This window comes from Hylobates moloch, unplaced genomic scaffold, assembly GCF_009828535.3.
Source record: "Hylobates moloch isolate HMO894 unplaced genomic scaffold, HMol_V3 SCAFFOLD_3, whole genome shotgun sequence".
Classification (NCBI taxonomy): Eukaryota; Metazoa; Chordata; class Mammalia; order Primates; family Hylobatidae; genus Hylobates; species Hylobates moloch.
Window position 1 is genome coordinate 81,134,149 of NW_026652278.1, and position 23,264 is coordinate 81,157,412.

The 23,264-nt window shown below is 40.9% G+C and overlaps 1 protein-coding gene across 1 annotated transcript in view; it reads left to right on the plus strand.

Moving 5' to 3' along the window:
- GLUD1 (glutamate dehydrogenase 1) overlaps positions 1-23,264 on the plus strand; it is a 42,396-nt gene that overhangs the window by 10,917 nt on the left and 8,215 nt on the right. Inside the window, exons 2-10 of the mRNA XM_032141812.2 lie at positions 5,331-5,411; positions 5,964-6,019; positions 7,330-7,393; positions 14,098-14,192; positions 19,059-19,238; positions 20,855-20,992; positions 21,081-21,218; positions 21,655-21,735; positions 22,621-22,744. Coding sequence (XP_031997703.1) covers positions 5,331-5,411; positions 5,964-6,019; positions 7,330-7,393; positions 14,098-14,192; positions 19,059-19,238; positions 20,855-20,992; positions 21,081-21,218; positions 21,655-21,735; positions 22,621-22,744 — 957 coding nt within the window. The remainder of the gene's footprint in view (positions 1-5,330; positions 5,412-5,963; positions 6,020-7,329; positions 7,394-14,097; positions 14,193-19,058; positions 19,239-20,854; positions 20,993-21,080; positions 21,219-21,654; positions 21,736-22,620; positions 22,745-23,264) is intronic.

Genomic DNA, 23,264 nt, shown 5'->3' on the forward strand with positions numbered 1-23,264 from the left:
TTTCCTCTGGTGAGCTGGATGCACAGATTACTTTGTCAGCAGGGTGGCCTTGATTTTTAGGCCATGTTCTAATGGCATCAGTTCTGTGGCTGACACCTGTGTACCAAGCCCATTCACTGTCTAGCTTAGCCAGCCATGGACTCCTGGTCTTTGTTAGAAGTATTTACCTTCATTCCTACTAGCACAGTTGACCAAAGACCCAGTTGATCCCAAACACTAGTAATGCATCAGTGGAGTCTAACAGAGTTTTAAGATGTGTGGTGTGTGTGTGTGTGTGTGTGTGTGTGTGTGTGTAGAGATGGGATTTCACTATGTTGTCCAGGCTGGTCTTAAACACCTGAGCTCAAGTTCTTCTCCCTCAGCCTCCCAATGTGCTAGGACTACGGGCATGAGCCACCATGCCTAACCCTCTAAGACTTGGGATACAAAAAATAGAATTTACTTTCCTCCATTTCTGGAATAAAACATCTCTTCCTTCCTCCTTCTAGTTTCTGTTCTGTGCCCCTGTTTGATCTCTGTTGGTCCTGTTCACCTTCAGCCTTCTCTGCTGAAGGAGGAAAGGCTTGGTTTTATAAAAAGTGACAATATTCAGACCACATAAGATCCTTCTTGCTTAATTTTGGCTTAAATATTTTAAGATTTCCTGATTTTCTTGTATGTATATGTATTTACCTATTATTTGACTTTTTTGAACAACTTCAAATTGAGTATATTTGAATGAGAGTAGGCATTCAAAAGTGCTAGGCTTTCCCTGCCTTTCAGAACTTTGAGGCATACGTCACATCATTTTGTCCTTCACGTTCTCCAGTTGTGCTAATTTTTCCCAATCCATTGAGTTAAGTAGAGTACCTTCCTTTTTGCAGTCATATTCTTACTTTTTTTTTTTTTTTAATGTTTTTGAGACAGAGTCTCAAACTGTTGCCCAGGCTGGAATGCAGTGGTACAATCTCAGCTCTCTGTAACCTCCGCCTTAGCCTTGTGAGTAGCTGGGACTACGGGAGTGTGCCACCATGCCCAGCTAATTTTTGTATTTTCAGTAAAGATGGGGTTTCACCATATTGGCCAAGCTGGTCTCGAACTCCTGACCTCAAGTGATCTGCCCTGCTCGGCCTCCCAAAGTGCTGGGATTATAGGCGTGAGCCACCACATCCAGCCCCTACTTAAATCTCTTAGTGTCCCTTAGAATGTAGTTAAGACTTATTTTCAGGTGACAGTATATTTTTGATAGTTATCTTTGGTTTCCAAACCCAGAAAAGGAAGAGTAACTGGCATTTTCTCTGTGTGGGTACATCGTGTCTTATTGGAGATTGTTTTGTCTCAAGTATTGCTGCAGAGTATTTTATTAATGGGTGCACTTTAAAATTTTTTGTTTTTCAGATTAACAGTTTAGGTAGCCCAGTACTCGATATTTGCCAATTTCTAGAATTAAAAACATGTATGTATCACTGGTTAACTAGAAATTTAAAATGAAAATGTTTCTTCTTTAGCCCAGGCAATATCACTTGCATTCATTTCTATCCCCTCCCTGTCCCTGCTCTGTTGGCTCTGGGGCTTCTTCCACTAAGCTGGTACTTTCTTTATAGCTCCTCCTGTGCTTTTATTCGTTCATAACCTACAGAAAATGCCTGTGCTGTGAGAGGTAATTTGTGAAACTGCTTCTCTTCACTGTTTAGCAGTTGAGCTCTCTAAATGGGTGTAGCTGGGAAAGAGAATTTAACTTTACAAACAAGAATTCCTGGGTTCCATCCAGCGGAACATGTCTTTTGCTCTACACACACAGTTTCTGACTCATATCATTCCATGACTTAGGATAAAATGGACATTTTTGTTTACACTGTTGTGTGGAAGGAGGGGTCTGGTTTCTAATTTGTAATAACATCTATTTCTAGAATATTAGGCTTGCCATTTGAATGCTTCTGTTTGATTTATGAATATCATTGGTTCCAGCAGTTTTTAGCTCCCCACTAAATGCAAGTTAAAATTTTTAAGTTTCTAAGTTGAAAGAAACTAACTTTTCCTCCACTTAAGAAAGCAAGGAAAATTAAAAATAATGTAGTGATGACTTCCACAGGCTCTAAAAGAGCAATGGAAAAAGTGATTTATGTGTAGGAGAAGAAATACTAGTTCTTAATTAATACATTGTTTTACCACTTCCCGTGAATTTATGTAGAAGTAATGAAACCAAGGTTTATTAAGTCATTTGTTCAAACTCCTGTCAGTTTAGACTTTTTAATTGCTTTGTTACATGCCGTTACTTTGTAATACTTGTTATAGCAGTGGTAATAGTTGAGATTTGCCTGTTGACCACTTGCAGGACACCATGCCAGATTCCCCATGTGCGATGTTCCTCTCAGTTGTGACACCCATCCTAGGAGAGCGGCTTTAGCACCCCTCCATGCAAGGAGATGGTGCAGACTGGGTCGCCTGGGCACAGCACCTGACCATTTCCCTGGCTTAGTGTAGTTATCATTAAATAATATGTGGTATTACTTAGAAGCTATTTTGAATAATTTGAAAAGCACATTTTAGTGTTTAAACAATTTTTTTTTTTTTTTTTTTGAGAAAAGGTCTGGCTCTGTTGCTGGGATGCAGTGCAGTGACCTGAGTGTAGCTCACTGCAGCCTGCAACTCCTGGGCTCAAGCGATTCTCCTGCCCCAGCCTCTTGAGCATCTGGGACTACACGCACATGCCCCCACGCCCAACTTTTTTTTTTTTTTTTAAGATACAAATGATTCATCTTAATATTATTTACAGTTTTTTTTTTCTTTTTCTGTGGGCCTTATCTGACTGGAAATTCTTTTTAAATTTTTTATTTTTTAAATTGTAAATTGATTAATTGTAGATATATATTTATGAGGTACAAAGTAATTTTATGAATACAACATTGCGTAATTAAGTCAAGCTGATTAACCTGTTCACCACAGGAAACAATTGCAAATAATTATCATTTTTTCTGGTGAGAACATCTGAAATTTACTCAGTGATTTTGAAATGTGCAGTACTTTTTGTTGTTGTAGAAATGAGGTCTCACTATGTTGGCCAGGCTGGTTTCAAACTCCTGAGCTCGAGTGATCCTCCGACCTCAGCCTTCCAGTGTTGGGATTACAAGCGTGAACTACCATGTTGGGCCAAATGTATAATCTATTATTATTTACTGTATTCACCATGCTGTGCAATCTATCTCAAAGAAACTTATTCCTCCTGTCTAATTGAGGCTTTGTACCCTTTGACCATCATCTCCCTGTCACCCGCATCCCCAATTTTGTATACTCTGAGTCCTTTCATGATATGTATGGAGGCTTATGGTAAGTTATTTAAAACTTAACATGTATGTCAAAATTTTTTGTGGCCATAGCTTTCCTTTTTTAAATTTTAAGAGTCAGAATATTCATATATTTATTCAGCATGTATTTGAGTGCCTAATATATGCCATTTTCTATGTTAGGAACCGGGAATTAAAGCAGTGAACAAAACAAAGTCTGCCCTCATGGTGCTAACTTGCCAGGTAGGGAAGCCAGATAATAAACACATGTATAATGCAAAGTCAGTAATAATAAACGATTTGAAGAAACAAGTAAGGTAGGAGAGGCAGGAAAGTGGGAGTGAGAAAGATGTGCTCTTTTAAATACAGTGGTCAGGGAGAGCCGCTCAGAATGAAGTTTTTAACAGAGACCTGAATGAAATGGGGGAGTGAGCCATACAGATATCTGCTGTGTGCTAGAAAAATTACCGGTAATTTTGCATTCTGAAAGTTTAATAATGAGTACATTTATTTCACAATTTGAGAATCAGTTATATACAAGATATAGTTCTAAGCACATACTCCTCTAAATATAATTTGTTTTTACAGTAGACCAAATAAGTATGTTCAGCTTAGAATATGCTCTTTATGATCATGTGTACAATAAATAAATTATCTTAAAACATTATCAATATTAAGGTTGATGTTTTCAGAAACATATAAAAAAGCTAGCTTTTAAAATTGACTAGGGAAGTTCTCTCAAACTGCCAGTCCATGAGATATTGTATATTTTCTGTCTGAAAAACTTTTATTCTCAGAATTCTTTAAAAGAGCTGTCCCTGGGGCTCCCATTACTTACCTATGACTCCCAGTGGAAATCGTACCCAGCCCCTCAAGGGGGCTGAATCTGTTGGGAGTGGGAAGGTAGAAAAAATGCTGCAGCTTCTTGTGGGTATCCTTCACACACAAACACCCAGTGCCCCAAGCACTGTGCAGTCAAACATCAACCCCGCTCACACTTTCCTCCTTGGGATTGAGAAGCAATGGATTATAGAGAAAGAAAGGTGGCTTAGCACTCCAAAACTTCGAAGAGTAATTGACCAAGACCCCCAAAGCCAAAGCGGTGGGCATCCCCACTTTCTGTATACCCTATACCAACACCTAATGGCTACTAGATACAGGGGCACTAGTACCTGTCTGCTTGGCTACCTGCCCTCCTTGCAGAAGTGGTGAAGGGAATCACTCAACCTCAGGAAGGGAAGATGGCTTTCTCATCTTCAGATTGAAAGAGGTTGGCAGTGGGTGAGGAGAATAACAGGTAAGGATCTCTTTCAGTATACCCATTTGAAGCCGAAACCTCTGTTTAGAGATACGGTATTTTGAACCTGGTGACTATTCATTGCCCATGTTTGTGAATTATCAGAAAGCAGAATTCTTGCCAGGCACAGTGGCTCATGCCTGTAATCCCAGCACTTTGGGAAGCCAAGGTGGGAGGATCACTTGAGCGCAGGAGTTTGAGACCAGCCTGGGCAACGTGGTGAAATCCTGTCTCTACAAGAAATTCAAACATTAGCTGGGCATGGTGGCATGCACTTGTGATCCCAGCTACTCAGGAGGCTGAGGTGGGAGGATTACCTGAGCCCAGGAGGTTGAAGCTACAGTAAGCCATGTCTGTGCCACTACGCTCAGCCTGAGCAACAGAGCAAGACCCTGTTTCCCACCCCTACCCCCCCCAAAAAAAGCAAGCTGAATTCTTGAACTGCCTGCAACCAGGTCACCCAAACCAAAGGTAAAAGGAACATTAAAAAGCCTTCTGGAAAGTGTACAGAAATTCATTGCAGGGTGATTTTTGTCTTGTGAAATCATAGTTACTGTTAGCAGCTTTTTTAAACGTTTTATATTCATTTTTCATGGTGTTCTGACATACAAGCTGCTTCAAGTGTTTTTGGACATAGCTTGGGTGTAAAATGTAAAAAGTGGATATTTTCAATTTGTAGCTTGCTTTTTTGAAGCTTACTTAAGTTTGTTCTAAATATAACCCCTTCTTTCTCACTCACCCCAACACATTTTTTTTAAAAACACCACCAGGTATCCGTTACAGCACTGATGTGAGTGTAGATGAAGTAAAAGCTTTGGCTTCTCTGATGACATACAAGTGTGCAGTGGTTGGTAAGTGATCGCTTTTCTTGCTGACTAATGAGAACTCTGGGGAAATATGTTTACACACATGTTACTGTTAAGATGCTATAGAAATATACCTTATCAAAACTGATTTTTTTTAAGTTGTACTCTTTAACACCTGCATCATTTTTCAATTAGTCTAAATTAAGATACAGCCTTTATTTTTACATGGGGGATTTTTTAAAATAGGAGATAATTGGATTTTAAGTCTAGATCTTTGTTTTCAATTCCTCAACACATTCTGTAAATAAGACCAAATTATAGTAGAAGGATAGTAAATGAGCTATTATCTTTTAGAAGTGGTAAAGAGCACTGATTAAATATATATTAGAACTTGGCTAGCCAATTTTATTGAACAATTTTTGTTCAATAAAATGCCGTTTAAAGTACAGTTTAGAAAATGATGGTAGGTTTATTTCTTGAATTTTCAGAAATTGAAGCTTAAAGCATCACATGTTTCTGTAATATTGTGTGGTGCATTCTGTCATTTTACTTTTTTAACATTTATATGGAATAGCAACCATCAGCCTTCTCTTTCAGATGTGCCGTTTGGAGGTGCTAAAGCTGGTGTTAAGATCAATCCCAAGAACTATACCGTAAGTATGAGAGTGATACTTTTTTTTTTTTTATTGTTGTTGTTGTTTTTGTTTTTTTGAGACAGTCTTGCTCTGTTGTCGAGGCCGGAATACAGTGGCATGATCTCGGCTCACTGCAACGTCCGCCTCCCGGGTTCAAGCAATTCTCCTTGATCCAGTAACTGGGATTACAGGTGCACGCCACCATGCCCGACTAATTTTTGTATTTTTAGTAGAGAGGGGATTTCACCATGTTGGCCAGGCTGTTCTTGAACTCTTGACCTCAGGTGATCCACCTGCCTTGGCCTCCCAGAGTGCTAGGATTGCAGGCATGAGCCACCGCACCCGGCCTCAAAGTGACATTTGTGCACACAGTGCATTTATGAAGGACTTGAAATTGCTAGGCTTCTCTGTATCCCCCATATCAGTGAGATCAGTAGTCCCCATTGCTTTTCAAATGGAATAGAAAAATGTAAAGAATTAACTCATAGAATGTTTTGCCATACAAAGATCACCTACTTAATATCTATATCCTTTATCATTTTCTGTTTTGTTTTTATAAGTCTTTTGTTTTACTTTTTTGCTTTTTGTTTTATTATTTTCTTACTTAGTTAAAAGGTAATTAATATCTTCATATTGTTAGACATACCCATATTTAAGAAATACTGTGATCTGATTAGCCAGGCGTAGTGGTGCACACCTGTAATCCCAGCTACCTGGGAGGCTCAGGCATGAGAATTGCTTGAACCCAGGAGGCAGAGGTTGGCCGAGATTTCACCGCTGCACTCCAGCCTGGGTAACAGAGCAAGACTCTGTTTCAAAAAGAAAAAAGTATTACTGTGATCTGAAGTTTTTATGTCAGGATCTCATTCTAGTAACAAATATATTAACTAAGACTATAAAAACCTTACTTTTTATCCAGTCAGTTCCAAGTTAATTCAAACTGATTGTCACGATGCTTTACATAATACTAAATTGTCTATATACAAACATAAATGGATGATTTTTATTCTCTTTAAAATTCACCATTTAACTGGAATATAATTATATTTAAATTACTCTTAATTAAGATTTAGTATATTTTTCAGTGGGGAATTAATAGGATGGGAGTTTGAGCCCTAGTTGTACTATCTTGTTTTTATAACCTACTCTTTTGATCCCTTATTTTCTCACCTTTAAAATGGCAATGCCTACTTTATGAGTTGTTCTAAGGATTACATGAGAAGACATATGAAAATGTACTATAAATAGAAAATAAGATACTAGGTATAATCTCAAGTGATTTTTATATCAATTTTTTCTTTTGTTGTTGTTGTTTTCTTATTTTACAGGATAATGAATTGGAAAAGATCACAAGGAGGTTCACCATGGAGCTAGCAAAGAAGGGCTTTATTGGTATGTGTAGCCACAATAGTTTTTGGTATAAAGTGGGAACATCTAAAAAAATTTTTTTTTTTTTTTTTTTGAGATGGAGTCTCACTCTGTTGCCCAGACTAGAGTGCAGTGGTGTGATCTTGTCCGCCTCCTGGGTTCAAGCAATTCTCTTGTTTCAGCCTCCCAAGTAGCTGAGATTACAGGCATGTGTCACCACACCCAGCTGATTTTTGTATTTTTACTAGAGATGGGGTCTTGCCATGTTGGTCAGGCTGGGCTTGAACTCCTGACATCAGGTGATCCACCCATCTCGGACTCCCAAAGTGCTGGTATTACAGACATGAGCCACTGTGCCCGGCCTCCTACTATTTGTTATAGGAGCTTTTGCCAGACATACAACATTTCTGAAGATACTAATCTTCGTTTGCTTGATGTTTTTGTATCTTACTATTATCTGTGTTTATATGTTCTTTGTGCGCAATCCGAATATTCTTTTCTATGATATGTATTTGTCATGTACCCTTTAATTTTCAAGCAGTTTAAACCTACATTTTTTTTATGTAGAAGGCTTCTAATTTGTTAGAATAGAATATACATAATTACTTAATAGAATGGTTGCCCTATCAGTATAGTTAATAGAATGTTAATAGTTACTGCCAGGCGTGGTGGCTCACGCCTGTAATCCCAGCACTTTGAGAGGCCGAGGCAGGCGGATCACGAGGTCAGGAGATCGAGACCATTCTGGCTAATGGGGTTTAGTAGGAACCCCATCTCTACTAAAAACACAAAAAATTAGCCGGGCGTGGTCACGGGTGCCTGTAGTCCCAGCTACTCGGGAGGCTGAGGCAGGAGAATGGCATGAACCCGGGAGGCGGAGCTTGCAGTGAGCCAAGATCACGCCACTACACCCCAGCCTGGGCGACAGAGCAAGACTCCGTCTCAAAAAAAAAAAAAAGAATGTTAATTGTTACTTAATAGAATACTTGCCCTATCAATATCAGTATAGTTAAACAAAATAAGGTCTACTTAAATAGGAAATAAAGTGTATTTTTCTCTACTTTCCTTTCTTAGCATTTCCCCCACAAGTTCCTATGAAATTAAACTATAAAGGCTGGGCATGGTGGCTGGGGCTTGTAATCCCAGCATTTTTGGAGGCTGAGGTGGGAGGATCACTTGAGCCCGGGCTCAGAGTCCGTTCAAGACCACCCTGGGCAATATAGCAAGACCCCATTTCTACAAAAAATGAAGACATCCAAGCGTGATGGTGCATGCCTGTGGTCCCAACTACTAAGATGGGAGGATCCCTTAAGCCTGGGAGGTTGAGGCTGCAGTGAGCTGTGATTTTGCCACTACATTCTGGCCTGCCTCACTCTGGCCTGAGTAACAAAACAAGACCACATCTCAAGAAGAAAGAGAAAAGAAATAAAGCTATTCAGATTCATTTTTAGGAAAAGTCATGAAATAAATGTCATGAAATAACCTAATATAGAAATATAAACTAAGTCTAGGTAACTCTAAAACTTAACTAGATTTGGCCTATCTTTCATAATAAAAGGCATTTGGGCCTTTGACGTGCTGCATACCCAGCACTACTGTGAACTTGTGCATCATTACACGGAGCCTGTTAACATGAGTTAACTATCTCACTCACTTTTATAGGAGTGCCTACTGATTCTGAGATACGGTGAATTGAAGTCATGTTCAGCCTGTTAATACCCTTCATAATTTTTAAAAGGTGTTTCCTCTTCGCCTAAATCTCAAACACATTTTATAGTCTTAAATGGTTTCAGACTTTATTCAGTCATATTTATCGCCCATATCTGCAATATCTCCAGCTTAATTTTATCAGTCTTGACAAGTACCTAATAATTCCAAAGGTCAAAAAGTGATTCATTGGAATACTGAAAGAAAACACAGCTTAAACTCTAGTAATTTGATTTATTTGCTTAATGTGCAAAAGCCTCATTGCCCCAGGATGCAGCTAAATTGACATCTTGGCCCAGACAGCTTTGAAGCCTAGGAGGTAGGCAAAGGGAGTTTTTTCTCTCACTCCTCGGCAAACCTTCAAATTTGATGTTATTTATCTGTTATTTCCTGACTTCCCATTCCACAGACAGTGTCAGATTGAGGCTCAGACCTGAGCCTGAACCCTGATCCTGTCACGTGTGTTTAGCATCAGCTTGTAAATTTCTGCAAAACAAAAGAAAAAAAGAGGCTGGGATTTTGATAGGAATTGCATTGAATCTGTACACTAATTTGTGGAGTATTGCCATATTCCCCACCTTCCCCAAAAAGGTTTTGCCCTTTCACCCAGGCTGGAGTACCAGGCAGCAGTCACTGCAACCTTGACCTCCTAGGCTCAAGCAATCCTCTCACCCCACCCTCCCAAGTAGCTAGAACCACAGGGGTACACAAGTGTGCCTAGCTAATTTTTTAATATTTTGTAGAGAGAAGGTCTCGTCACATATCCCAGACTGGTCTCAAACTCCTGAGCTCAAGCAATCTTCCCACCTCAGCTTCCCCAAATTCTGGGATTATAGGCATGAGCCACTGCACCTGACCAGTATTGCCATCTTAACCATATTAAGCCTTCCAATGCTGAATATGAGATGTCTTTCCATTTATTTAGGTCTCTTGATTTCTTCCAATGATGTTTTGTAGTTCTCACTGTAGAAGTCTAGAAGTCTTACGCAGAAGTCTTACAACTAAATATTTTATTCCTTTTAATGCTATTGTAAGTGACATTGGTCTATAGTTTTCTTATGATGTCTTTGTCTAATCTTTGTGTCAGGACAATTCTAGCCTCATGGAATGAGTTGAGGAGTGTTCCTTCCTCTTCTGCTTTTGGAAAAGCTTTTGAAAGGTCAATGTTCATTCTCTTGTGTGAGTGTAAATATCACCTATGTAAAGTTCTGCAGGACCCTGATGTCTCCACCCTTCTCATCCCCTTATATCTCTGTGTACCAAAATTACCCTTTCATCTCCTACTCTATAGTCACATGCTATTAGAAAAGTTGCTTTTTTTTTTTTTTTTTTTTTTTGAAACGGAGTCTCGCTCTGTGGCCCAGGCTGGAGTGCAGTGGCGCAATCTCAGCTCACTGCAAGCTCCGCCTTCCGGGTTCACGCCATTCTCCTGCCTCAGCCTCTCCAAGTAGCTAGGACGACAGACGCCCGCCACCACGCCCCACTAATTTTTTGTATTTTTAGTAGAGACGGGGTTTCACTGTGGTCTCGATCTCCTGACCTCGTGATCCGCCCGCCTCGGCCTCCCAAAGTGCTGGGATTACAAGCGTGAGCCACCGTGCCCGGCCGAAAAGTTGCTTTTTTAAAAAAGATTAACTTCTGCCTCATACCTGTTCTCTATATAAGAATTTATCTGTTAGGCCGGGCGTGGTGGCTCATGCCTGTAATCCCAGCACTTTGGGAGGCTGAGGCGGGTGGATCACCTGAGGTCAGGAGTTCGAGACCAGCCTGGCCAATATGGTAAAACCCTGTCTCTACTAAAAATAAAATAAAAATTAGCCAGGCGGGTACCTGTAATCCCAGCTACTCAGGAGGCTGAGGCAGGAGAATTGCTTGAACCTGGAAGGCGGAGGTTGCAGTGAGCCGAGATCATGCCATTGTACTCCAGCCTGGGCAACAAGAGTGTAACTCCGTCTCAAAAAATAAAAATTTTAAAAAAACAAAAAGAATATATCTGTTATTCAGGAACTACTTGTTTTTTGTTTTTGTTTTTGTTTTTGAGATGGAGTCTTGCTGTGTCACCCAGGCTGGAGTGTAGTGGCATGATCTCGGCTGACTGCAAGCTCCGCCTCCCAGGTTCACGCCATTCTCCTGCCTCAGCCTCCCAAGAAGCTGGGACTACAGGCGCCCGCCACCACGCCCGGCTAATTTTTTGTATTTGTAGTAGAGACAGGGTTTCACTGTGTTAGCCAGGATGGTCTCCATCTCCTGACCTGGTGATCCATCCGCCTTGGCCTCCCAAAGTGCTGGGATTACAGGCGTGAGCCACCGCACCCGGCCTCAGGAACTACTTGTAATCTGTGCATCCCTATACATTAGTTTTGTATGGAGTAGAAAACTCATAAGCCTAATAATTAATACCTTGTGATTTTTTTTGGATGGCAGAAGCTATTTCACGTTTAGCATGTATAGACTGTTTTTGAGAAGGATTTTATCATTACGTGTTTCTGATTTACAAACCATGTGTTTCAGACTTGCCACTTGCCAGAGCCCTTCTCCAGTTGGAATTGTTTTTTGTTTTTTTGATTTTGAGACAGAGTCTTGCTCTGTCACCAGGCTAGAGCTCAGTGGTGTGATCTCAGCTCGCTGCAACGTCTGCCTCCCTGGTTCAAGCAATTCTCCTGCCTCAGCCTCCCAAGTAGCTGGGACTATGGGCACGCGCCTCCACCCCCAGCTAATTTTTGTATTTTTAGTAGAGACGGGGTTTCACCACGTTGGCCAGGATGGTCTCTCTATCTTGACCTCGTGATCAGCCCACCTCGGCCTCCCAAAGTGCTGGGATTACAGGTGTGAACCACTGCGCCCAGCCAGTTTTTTGTTTTTTAAATGTATTGTTTAATCAAGACAGGATCTCACTATGTTGCCCAGGCTTGCCTCAAATTCCTGGGCTCAAGCCATCTTCCTGCCTCGGCCTCCCAAAGTGCTGGGATTACAGGCATAAGCCACTGCCCCAGCCTAGTTGGAATTGTTGTTTGAGGTAACAAGCTTGTTTAATCCTAAAGCAAGCATAATACTTTTGTAGATACCTCTAGAAAGATTCAAGACCAATTTGTCATTTGTATATTGGGAGAAAAGGAGTGGTTAAACAAAGTTGTACTGACCTCCAGCAGAGAGGTATGTCACTAAAGGAATGGAAAGTGAGCAAATAGGAGCTGGAGAGCACCAGAGAGCCCTTTTGTCAGTGGATGAGGCTAGAATATGGCATTAATCTTTCCAAGTGCTGTGTGGGGTTAGACTTCACGAGATTTTGTTGTTGTTGTTGTTGTCGTTGACTTCATGAGAGTTTTAAGGTGACTAAGGGAAAGGGTGCTAAGACATAGAGTTACAGATTAGGTGGGAGGTGGAGAGAGTCAGGGTGTAAAAAGCGATCCTTGACCATTTCAAAGTTGTCTTATACCGGCCCTGTATCCATTACATCACAGCTTGTTCAAAAAAGTTTATTATTTAGGCCTTGGGCCCCTGAGTTATAGGAAAACATTACAATATACTGATTCTGTTGACTAAAAAGTAAAATTTATAGTAATAATTGGGTACAGCCCTTAGAAAGACCTTTAATTATTTTATGGGGAAGACTTAATAGTTTAACTTTTTTTTTTTTTTTTTTTTTTTTTGAGACAGAGTCTTAATCTGTCACCCAGGCTAGACTGCACTGGCGCGATCTTGGCTCACTGCAACCCCTGCCTCCTCCATTCAAGCAATTCTCCTGGCTCAGCCTCCCGAGTAGCTGGGATTACAGACATGTGCCACCATGCCGGCTAGTTTTTGTATTTTTAGTAAAGACAGGGTTTCACCATGTTGGTCAGGCTGGGCTCGAACTCCTGGCCTCGTGATCTGCCCTCCTCAGCCTCCCAAGGTGCTGGGATTACAGGCGTGAGCCACTGTGCTCAGCCTAATAGTTTAACCATTTTTTAAGTTGTGTTTTTCGTTTTGTAAAAATGAGTTTGTATTTTACAGTTGAAATAATATAGAAAGTTATAAACAATATATATATGGGGGGAAGAGAGAAAGGGGAAGAGAAAAAAATTATAAGTGGGAACATGTTATACATGCTGTATGAAACCTGCCTTTTTCCATATGTATGTTCATGATAATTCCGGGTAATTTACATGGATGTAAGTTATCCTTTTTAATGGCTGTTTAGTACTTTGCATAGGTATACCATATTTCATTTAATTGGCATACAAGATAATTAGGTTGTTTTTATTTTTACTGTGTTTGAGAGGAGTATTTCTGCACCTTTACAGATTTGAGTGAGCATCACTTAACATGTTTTTATCAGAGATCTTACTGTAGCTGTCAGTAGTAGTGCAGTCAGTGATTCCTGTTATTGCCTGTGAGCTAATTTGTTAGCCTAAAACTTTAATTTCCTATGATCTGAGGAACTGAAAGCTAAGGCCTAAAACCTTATATGTGCTGAGTGTTGAATAATAGGTCACAGCCACATTCTTCCACAAGTAAAAATAATATGGGGCTTAACACAATTGCTTTAGCAATATGATCTTCTCCCCTTTTTCTCTACTTGGTAAGGAGGGCTTATACCCCCACTAAGCAGCATGTTACTCTGCCATGTCATAGATGTCAACTCCCTAACCATAATAATCCTGCTTATATAGAACACAATGGTACTGTTATCTCTAATTGCATGTTAGTGAAATGAGGTCCAGAGAGGCTAAACTGATTAGCCTCTGGTCACACAATCAGAAATCCTATGGAGTGGCTTATATCTGTTGTGCATAGCTAACTTCCAAACATATAGCAAGTAAATGCCAGAGAGAGAAATTATTATGTAATGTTGTATGTGTCTGCGTTTTATAGTGAAACATTTAATGAATATTTCTAGGACTTCGATTAGCTACCTAAATGAGATCTAAAGTTTTCTAGCCGTGGTAACTTGGTTATTACAGAGACTTGCATGGATCTTTGTGTTCGAGAAGAATTTTTCTTAAAAACTGGTGCACTGCTCTTTCCCTGTGCCCCCGCAGGTCCTGGCATTGATGTGCCTGCTCCAGACATGAGCACAGGTGAGCGGGAGATGTCCTGGATTGCTGATACCTATGCCAGCACCATAGGGCACTATGTGAGTACCCACTGGAAGCCCCAAGGCTTCTGCATTTGCTCTCTACAAGAATTAACAGTTTGACTGATTATATCAAAAGTTGAGAATCGCTGGATTTTTCTCTCATTCAATCATAATCTTGATGTGCATATTATTTTATGTCTACTTGTCTATTCTTAAATCGTAATGAACACAGATTGAGCTTTACTTATATGCTGCCCTATGCTTGTCACTGGAACAGGACACTTACTGACCAGGGCAGCCCACTATGCTAAGACACTAGAACATACATCAAGAAGCATTCAATTCTGATTTTTCCCTCAGAGGGCTTCCGTTTAAGGAGGAACTAAGGCGCATAAGCAGATAAGGTATGGAAATAATGTAATACAACAGTGGAGATTATGAATTCTGAAATAAGACTTTCTAGAGGAGATATTTGGGCTAGACCTTGAAAATGGGTAGAATATGAACATTTAGAGATTTGAAGGATAAGAGGAAGAGAAACAACAGAGTTCAGATTGTCTGAAGGTAAGACATATTTATAAAGGTAATAGAAAGTATGAGTGAAGGCTGGATGCAGTGGCTCATTCCCATAATCCCAGCCCTTTGGGTGGCCAAGGCAAGTGGATCACCTGAGCCCAGGAGTTCGAGACCAGCCTGGACAACAGGGGGAAACCCTGTCTTTCCAAAAAATACAAAAATTAGCCAAGCATGGTGGTATACACCTATAATCCCAGCTACCTGGGAGGCACGCCTGAGCCCAGGAAGTTGAGGCTGCAGTGAGCCGTGGTTGCGCCATGGCACTCCAGCCTGGGCAATAGAGTGAGACCCTGTCTCAAAACAAAAGAAAGTAAGAATGAAGAGGTAAATGAACCAGGACAAAAACACCAAGCCCCAGTGTTTGTGTTTTACATGGTAGTCAGTGGAGAAATTTTGCTGATCCTTCCTGGGGAAGAATAGGCTGGCAGCAGTGTCCAGCTGTGCTGGCGCCAGGAGAGAACCTCCTGTGGTGTCAGTGCCTTTCCACCGAGCCCAGGAGCCAGAGGACCAGGAGAAGAGCATTGGCACGTGAGACACGTGACAGAGAGACTCGGCAAAACTGGATTGGTTATATGTGGAATTAAGGAAAGGGACCAGGCTGAGTCACAGAGAACCGGGAGAACCTGAGTCTGGGGACTGAGCAGAGGTAGTACCACAGAACTGAACATGAGAGGAAACATAACTCCTGTCCCTGGAAGGGGTGCAACCTTAAAAAATGAAACATTTGAGTAGTAAGAAGAGAAATTGAGTCAAAAAATACATTTATGCCTACTACATGCAGGGCCATGTGTAAGCAACGTGTTCACTACAATTGGGATAAATTGCTAGAAGTTGTTTTGAAGCTATGAAAAAGAATCACAGGCCCATCCAGTCCTTTAAATCCTTTCAAGGTAAGGTCAGAAAAAGCCTCCTAGGAGATAAAACCTTCTGGTCTGCACTCAGACGGGTGTGTGGACGTGGACTAGGGGAGGGGTAGTGGCAAGTGTTTGGAACAGAAGGAAGTACCTGAGGGAAGGTTCTGAAGTTCAGAAGCTGAGTGAACTTGGGAGGCTAAGGACTGACTACTGTGGCCAGAGTTGAGAAAGAGAAAGGTGGGATAAGAAAGGCCAGTAGAAAAAAGGGTCAGGCCAGGTTACTGCTTGGTAGATGACCATGAGAACTTTGGTCTTTGTCCTGAAAACAGAGGGAAACCAGCAAAGAGCTGGTTTCAAGCAGGTGTGACTCAGCTAAGTGTGCATTTGAAGACTTGAGGGCAGGAGACTACTACAGGGGCCCGGACTGCAAGGGGATAAGAAGAGGGAAGCAGGGCATGAAGTATAGCCTCCAACTAAGATAAATCGCACTGGAGAGAAGCAGAAAGAAGACAGCTTGAAAAGTGGCTGTTACCCAAAGAAAAAGGTTTTTATTGTCTTTTGGCATGTTTATTGGCTGTAAGACACAGATTCACCAGTGCAAGAGATAGACAATGCTGAAGAGATGCAGGCTGGTAGAGGTAGTGAAGTCCCTCAAGGGAATAAAGGCCTCGGGAATTCTTTTCATAGTGAAAAGATGGGCCTTGGAGAAGAGGAAGAATGTGGAAATGGCGACATTTCCTGAAGTGATGTCATGCCGTGGCTGGGAACATGGGCAGACCACCTGAAGTCCAACCCTGGCACCTTCACCCATCAGTGCTGTGACCTGGGAGTCTCTGTGCCTCCATTTCCTCCTATGCAAAATGAGAGTAATAATAGTACCTACTTTGTGAGACTCTCATGAGCATTAGATGAATAATAATCTAATGCACTTAGAACTGTACGTAGCCCTTAGTAAGTACCAGAAAATAAATATCTATAGGTATTACATCAGGTAAATTATACAACCCCTTGAAATAAAACAGGAACGATATAGACCCTTCACATAATTGTGGTTTCAACTGCCCTTCCCAAAAAGGACAGTTTTCCACCTGTCACCTTTTTATGCGTCCTTCCCTTAGCCCTTGATTTTAGATTTCTTATCACTTAAAGAAGGAAAACTGTTCACCAGTATAGTTCAAGGGGCCGTGCTTCACAAGACTTTCTCTTGCTGTTAGTACTGAGAATGAGCTACACATAACATATTGCCCACTGGTTTGCACTATTCAATGTAGTGGCTTGCTTAAAAAGAATAAGAGACCAGCTGGGCATGGTGGCTCACGCCTGTAATCCCAGCACTTTGGGAGGCGGAAGCAGATGGATCACCTGAGATCAGGAGCTCATTTAGTAATGAGCTCTGGGTGTGGTCTCTTTTTTTTTTTTTTTTTTGAGACGGAGTCTCACTCTGTCACACGATCTCGGGTCACCACAACCTCCGCCTCCCGGGTTCAAGCAATTCTCCTGCCTCAGCCTCCCAAGTAGCTGGGATTACATGTGCCTGCCACCACGCCCGGCTAATTTTTGTGTATTTTTAGTAGAGACGGTGTTTCACCATGTTGACCAGGCTGGACTCAGGTGAAGCACTGCCGCTTGAACTATACTGGTGAACAGTTTTCCTTCTTTGAGTGATAAGAAATCTAAAATCAAGGCCTAAGGGAAGGACGCAATTGTTTTTGTTACTCATTTTAGATGAGAACTGGAACATGCCTCTTTGTCGTAGCCTCACCTAGAAGTGCAGTGTAGGTGGGAGAATGTATTCTTCTCTCGGCTTTCAGGACCATTACGTATGCTGGGGAGCCTGGCAGTTGGCGCCAGGCCTGACCCCAGACAGTATTTCCTTCAGCCCCAGCATTTGCATTCTCACTGTTTAAAAGCATTTGGCACTCGGTTTGCATTTCTGTATTCATAAGTGTTAATTATTCATGAAAGCAAACTGTGGGAAAACTACTAATTCTATAAATCACTTTACTAGACTGCGTTTTTCTTCCTTGCTTTCATCCTTTTTGTTGGTAATTACACAAATAATATAATTCTAAGTTCTCTGTGTAAAAATATTTAAACAATAAAGAACAGATCACTTTTTAATTCAGCCAGCTGGAACGTTAAGGATATGTTGGGAGTTAGGGGTTTGGTGTGAAGTAAGGCATTTTATTTTGTTTACATGGAAAGCAAATTGCTTCAACAAGTTTATTGAGTATTTTATACTTTTGCCACTGACTTAAAATTTTATATGGATTTTCATTTTATATTGATTGCCTATACAAAATAAGACTGTCTCTAGTTTCTCCTGCTCCACTGATGAGTTTATTCTGCAGTGTTCTCGTGGCCGTGTTTATAGTATAGTTGATGTCTTGGAAGGGAAGCTCTACTTAGCCCAATTCTTCTTTTTTCTAATTACACCTGTTTCTGAACAAGAATATACGCACATCTTCAACTGAAAGAGGACAGAAAGATGGGCGGTGAAGACTGCTAACCCCCATCTCCACTTTGCAGACCTAACCACTACTACCAAAGATACTCTGCTCACACAGAAGCACAGGACTCTCACCCACACATACCTTTTTAAAAATACTTCATTAAATACTTTGTTAGTCTACTCTTAGATGAACTTGAATATCATGTTATATTAAGTATCAAGTTATATTAAAAACTTCCTTTTTAAAAAGTGGCAGAATACAGCATTGAGTCTTCCCATCCAAGACAATTGTAAAGCCTCTTCCTGTCTCAGGCTCTGTTTTGGTGACATGCTCAAGTCTTATAGTAGATTTTAAGACACTCGTGAATGGGATGCGTATGTACCTTGATTTAGTAGTGCTTAAATACTTGTTGAAGGAATGATAGCTTTAGGCTGAGCTAGCTCCACTTTTGTGATGTTATTTGTACTTACTTGACATTCAATCCCTACAGTCTTGTTTTTTCTGTCAGAAAATATGGTCTACTTTGCCAGGTGTGGTGGCTCACACCTGTAATTCCAGCACTTTGGGAGGCCGAGGCAGGCAGATCACTTGAGGTCAGGAGTTCGAGACCAGCCTGACCAACATGGAGAAACCCCATCTCTACTACAAACACAAAATTAGCTGGGCGTGGTGGCACATGCCTGGAATCCCAGCTACTCAGGAGGCTGAGGCAGGAGAATCACTTGAACCCAGGAGGCAGAGGTTGCGGTGAGCCAAGATCGCACCATTGTACTCCAGCCTGAGCAACAAGAGTGAAATTCCATCTCATATATATATATATATATATATAGTCTATTTTATTGTATTTTCTAGGAACAGAAAGCTGAAAAAGTGAGTCTTGTCTCTCTTGGTAAAAGTGTACCTTAAATACATTCACACACACACTCCTAATGAGCATATTTTTAATTAAGTGAGAATGTGCTTTGACTTTAATTCATTATGTTCCTTCAACAGAGAAATTGGACTTGACATTTCATTCTTTCAATTACCCCCTCTTACAGGATATTAATGCACACGCCTGTGTTACTGGTAAACCCATCAGCCAAGGGGGCATCCATGGACGCATCTCTGCTACTGGCCGTGGTGTCTTCCATGGGATTGAAAACTTCATCAATGAAGCTTCTTACATGAGCATTTTAGGAATGACACCAGGGTTTGGAGATAAAACATTTGTTGTTCAGGTAAAAACAAAAAAAAAGTTTTCTTAATAACTGATAGACATTAAGTAAAGTTTTCAATGTTTTTAGAATTGTAATTTTAAAATTAAGTTATCTCAAATCTCTTAAATTTTAGAGTGGTGGTTTTCAGAGTAATAGATCTTTTGTTTTTTGAGCCTTGGTATGATTCATGTAACTAGAACTGATTTAAGTATCTCTCAAGTACATGTGAAACTATTACCAACTTCAACCAAACTATCACCAAATTCAACCAAAATATTGGTTAGTATTCAAACTTGAAATTATATCTAGAAGGGCAAGTCTCTTAACATAATTTTCTAAGTTTTGTAACTATATAGAAAGGTTTACACATTGACCCAAATTTGTTTGATGTGTTAACATGTATTTTACTTAGGAGAATCTTAATTAAGTTGAAATTACTTTAAAATAGAAGTGGTGGCTGGGCACAGTGGCTCATGCCTGTATTCCCAGCACTTTGGGAGGCCAAGGCAGGTGGATCACTTGAGGCCAGGGGTTCGAGACCAGCCTGGCCAACATGGTGAAACCCTGTCTCTATTAAAAGCAGAAAAATTAAGCCAGGCACGGTGGCTCACGCCTGTAATCCTAGCACTTTGGGAGGCTGAGGCGGGCGGATCACAAGGTCAAGAGATCAAGACCATCCTGGCCAATATGGTGAAACCCCGTCTCCACTAAAAATAGGAAAATTAGCCGGGTGTGGTGGTACACGCCTGTAGTCCCAGCTACTCGGGAGGCTGAGGCAGGAGAATCGCTTGAACCCGGGAGGTGGAGCTTGCAGTGAGCCGAGATCGCGCCACTGCACCCCAGCCTGGGTGACAGAGCCAGACTCCATCTCAAAAAAAAAGAAAAATTAGCCGGGCGTGATGGCAGCACCTGTAATCCCAACTACTCGGGAGACTAAGGCAGGAGACTCACTTGAACCCAGGAGGCAGAGGCTGCAGTGAGTCGAGATTGTGCCATTGCACTCTAGCCTGTGTGAGAGAATGAGACTCGGTCTCAAAAAAAAAAAAAAATTGTATTTCTCCAAATTAGTGACATCCCTTTTCACAACATAGGACATCTGATCATCAAGGACTGAGGACCTGGTGGTGTACTTACCACCACTGCCATTGATTGATTGATTGATTGATTGATTGATTAATTGAGATGGAGTCTCACCCTATCGCCCAGGCGGGAGTGCAATCTTGGCTCACTGCAACCTCCACCTCCCAGGTTCAAGTGATTCTCCTACCTCATTCTCCCAAGTAGCTGGGATTACAGGCACGGACCACCACGCCTAATTTTTGTATTTTTAGTAGAGACGGCGTTTCACCATGTTGGCCACGGCTGGTCTCGAATTCCTGACCTCAAGTGATCCACCCGTCTCAGCCTCCCAAAGTGCTGGGATTACAAACGTGAGCCACCATGCCCGGTCATCACATTCTTAAACAGAGAATTTTATTGTTGAAGAGAAACCAGTTAGTACATTGTTTCTTTTGGCAAAAGAATTTTGAGAATTACTTCTAAATGAACAGAATGTGGATTTACATTGGTCAAAATATGACTCTTGCTGTCTATACCAGGACTTTAATTTTTGTGTTATGGGTAATTGTTCTTCACAGGGATTTGGTAATGTGGGCCTACACTCTATGAGATATTTACATCGTTTTGGTGCTAAATGTATTGCTGTTGGTGAGTCTGATGGGAGTATATGGAATCCAGATGGTATTGACCCAAAGGAACTGGAAGACTTCAAATTGGTATTAATACATTTTTATGGCATAGACACTAAATATAAACATTTAAACTCTGGTGCAGCTATTAATTGTTATTTTCAATCAATGGCAGCAACATGGGTCCATTCTGGGCTTCCCCAAGGCAAAGCCCTATGAAGGAAGCATCCTGGAGGCCGACTGTGACATACTGATCCCAGCTGCCAGTGAGAAGCAGTTGACCAAATCCAACGCACCCAGAGTCAAAGCCAAGGTGACAACATTATAGAAACCGGAACCAACATTATCAATGTGAATGACGTTAGGGGGGTCGTAGAAGAGTCTGATTGAGTTTTCTCTTTCTTTTTAGCAGCTTTATTGGCACATACTGCACATACCATACAGTTCCCCCATTTAAGGTACATAATTTAATGGCTTTTAGCTACTGGCACAGAGTTGTGCAACCATTACCAAAACAAATGGATCCGCCTGACACTCCTGTAAAAAAAAAAAAAAAAAAAAAAACCTAGATAAATAGAAAAGTGAAAGGTAGTTTTATACACTTTGCAGAGCAAAATAACCTCTATTTAACTTTAACTGAAACTGTACTTCTCCCCACAGCCCCCTGTTCATATATGCACATCTCTTGCCCTCAGTGGAGGGGATTTGACGGTGTTGTTGGCATCTCTATGTTCCTGACTCTCTTGCAGATCATTGCTGAAGGTGCCAATGGGCCAACAACTCCAGAAGCTGACAAGATCTTCCTAGAGAGAAACATTATGGTTATTCCAGTAAGTCATCTGTATTTATTAGGCTTTATATGTACTTAGGATCATAATTGTCTTTTGCAAGGAATTTGGAGGAAGAGAGGAATTATTAGTCTCCCAAGCTCTAGTGAATTCATCTTTATTTCACTTTTCAGAAAATATAGTAGAAGCATGGTTAATTCTAAGCCTGTTACTTTTCACTTTGATCGAAACATTTATTCCAATTTCAGGCTCTTTACCGAATGTCTTTAGCCTTCTAAGAGTCTGGTTATGTAAATGTGTACTGTGTTAGAAACACTATTCTAACTTAAGCTCTAAGATTTTCTATATGATTCCTAACCTTATGCATTTCAAGTGCCCCTTCCGGCTTTACTCAGAAAACTAATATGAGGAACACGTGCTCAGGTTTTTTAGCAGGTAAGCATGAGTCTACACCAAAAAGTTACTGGAAATTAGTGTGGGCTTGGGATGCATTTTAAAGAACGCTCTTTGCTGAAAGCACTTAAGACATTTAATGTAACTGAAATGGGCTACCCTTAGGTAATAGGAGAAAGAATCCTGTCTTCTGAGAGGCCCTGTGGACAGTCCAGTCCAATTGGTTGGTGGGCAAGCCATTTAGTCTGAGAACTTCTGGTAGAGAAGAGGCTCTAACCAAAGATTATTGACTTTCCTTGATTAATAAGCCAAAAAATTATTTTTTTTTCCTAAATAGAAAAAGCCTTAGATGGAATTGGGCGGGGTGGGGAGGAGTATTAATTAAGTGTGAAATTCCTGATATTAGCTAAAATATGTTTGCGATATTTGAAGTTCAGTCTACCTTGGTATTGAAATTAAGGTCTTAGGCTCATTTTAAGCTTTTCCAAAAACGATCATCTTCTAATTTCTTTGGTGTCTTATTTTTGTATATAGGATCTCTACTTGAATGCTGGAGGAGTGACAGTATCTTACTTTGAGTGGCTAAAGAATCTAAATCATGTCAGCTATGGCCGTTTGACCTTCAAATATGAAAGGGATTCTAACTACCACTTGCTCAGTAAGTATCGATAATCTTGTTTGCCAAAACTAATCTTTTGAGCCAGCTAAAAGGCTATAAAAAGGTCCACTTGTGAGAACTGATCCCTTTGGGAAAGAATTGAGTCTCAGAAAAGAAAATAATATTTTGTCTCATGAAACTTAGACCAAAAATGCACAATGTCTTTCTGGATATTAACTCTCCCATGTACTTATATCCAGATTTTTATTCTGTGATATAATGTTCACAGAATATAATCTACATTTTTTTTTCTTTTTTTGAGAGGAAGTCTCACTCTGTCGCCCAGGCTGGAGTGCAGTGGCACGAGCTCGGCTTACTGCAGCCTCCACCTCAGGTTCAAGCAATTCTCCTGCCTCACCCTCCCAAGTAGCTGGGGCTACAGGCACTCACCGCCACACCCGGCTAATTTTTGTATTTTTAGTAGAGATGGGGTTTCACCATGTTGGCCAGGATAGCCTTGAGCTCCTGACCTCGTGATCCGCCTGCCTCAGCCTCCCAAAGTGCTGGGATTACAGGCGTG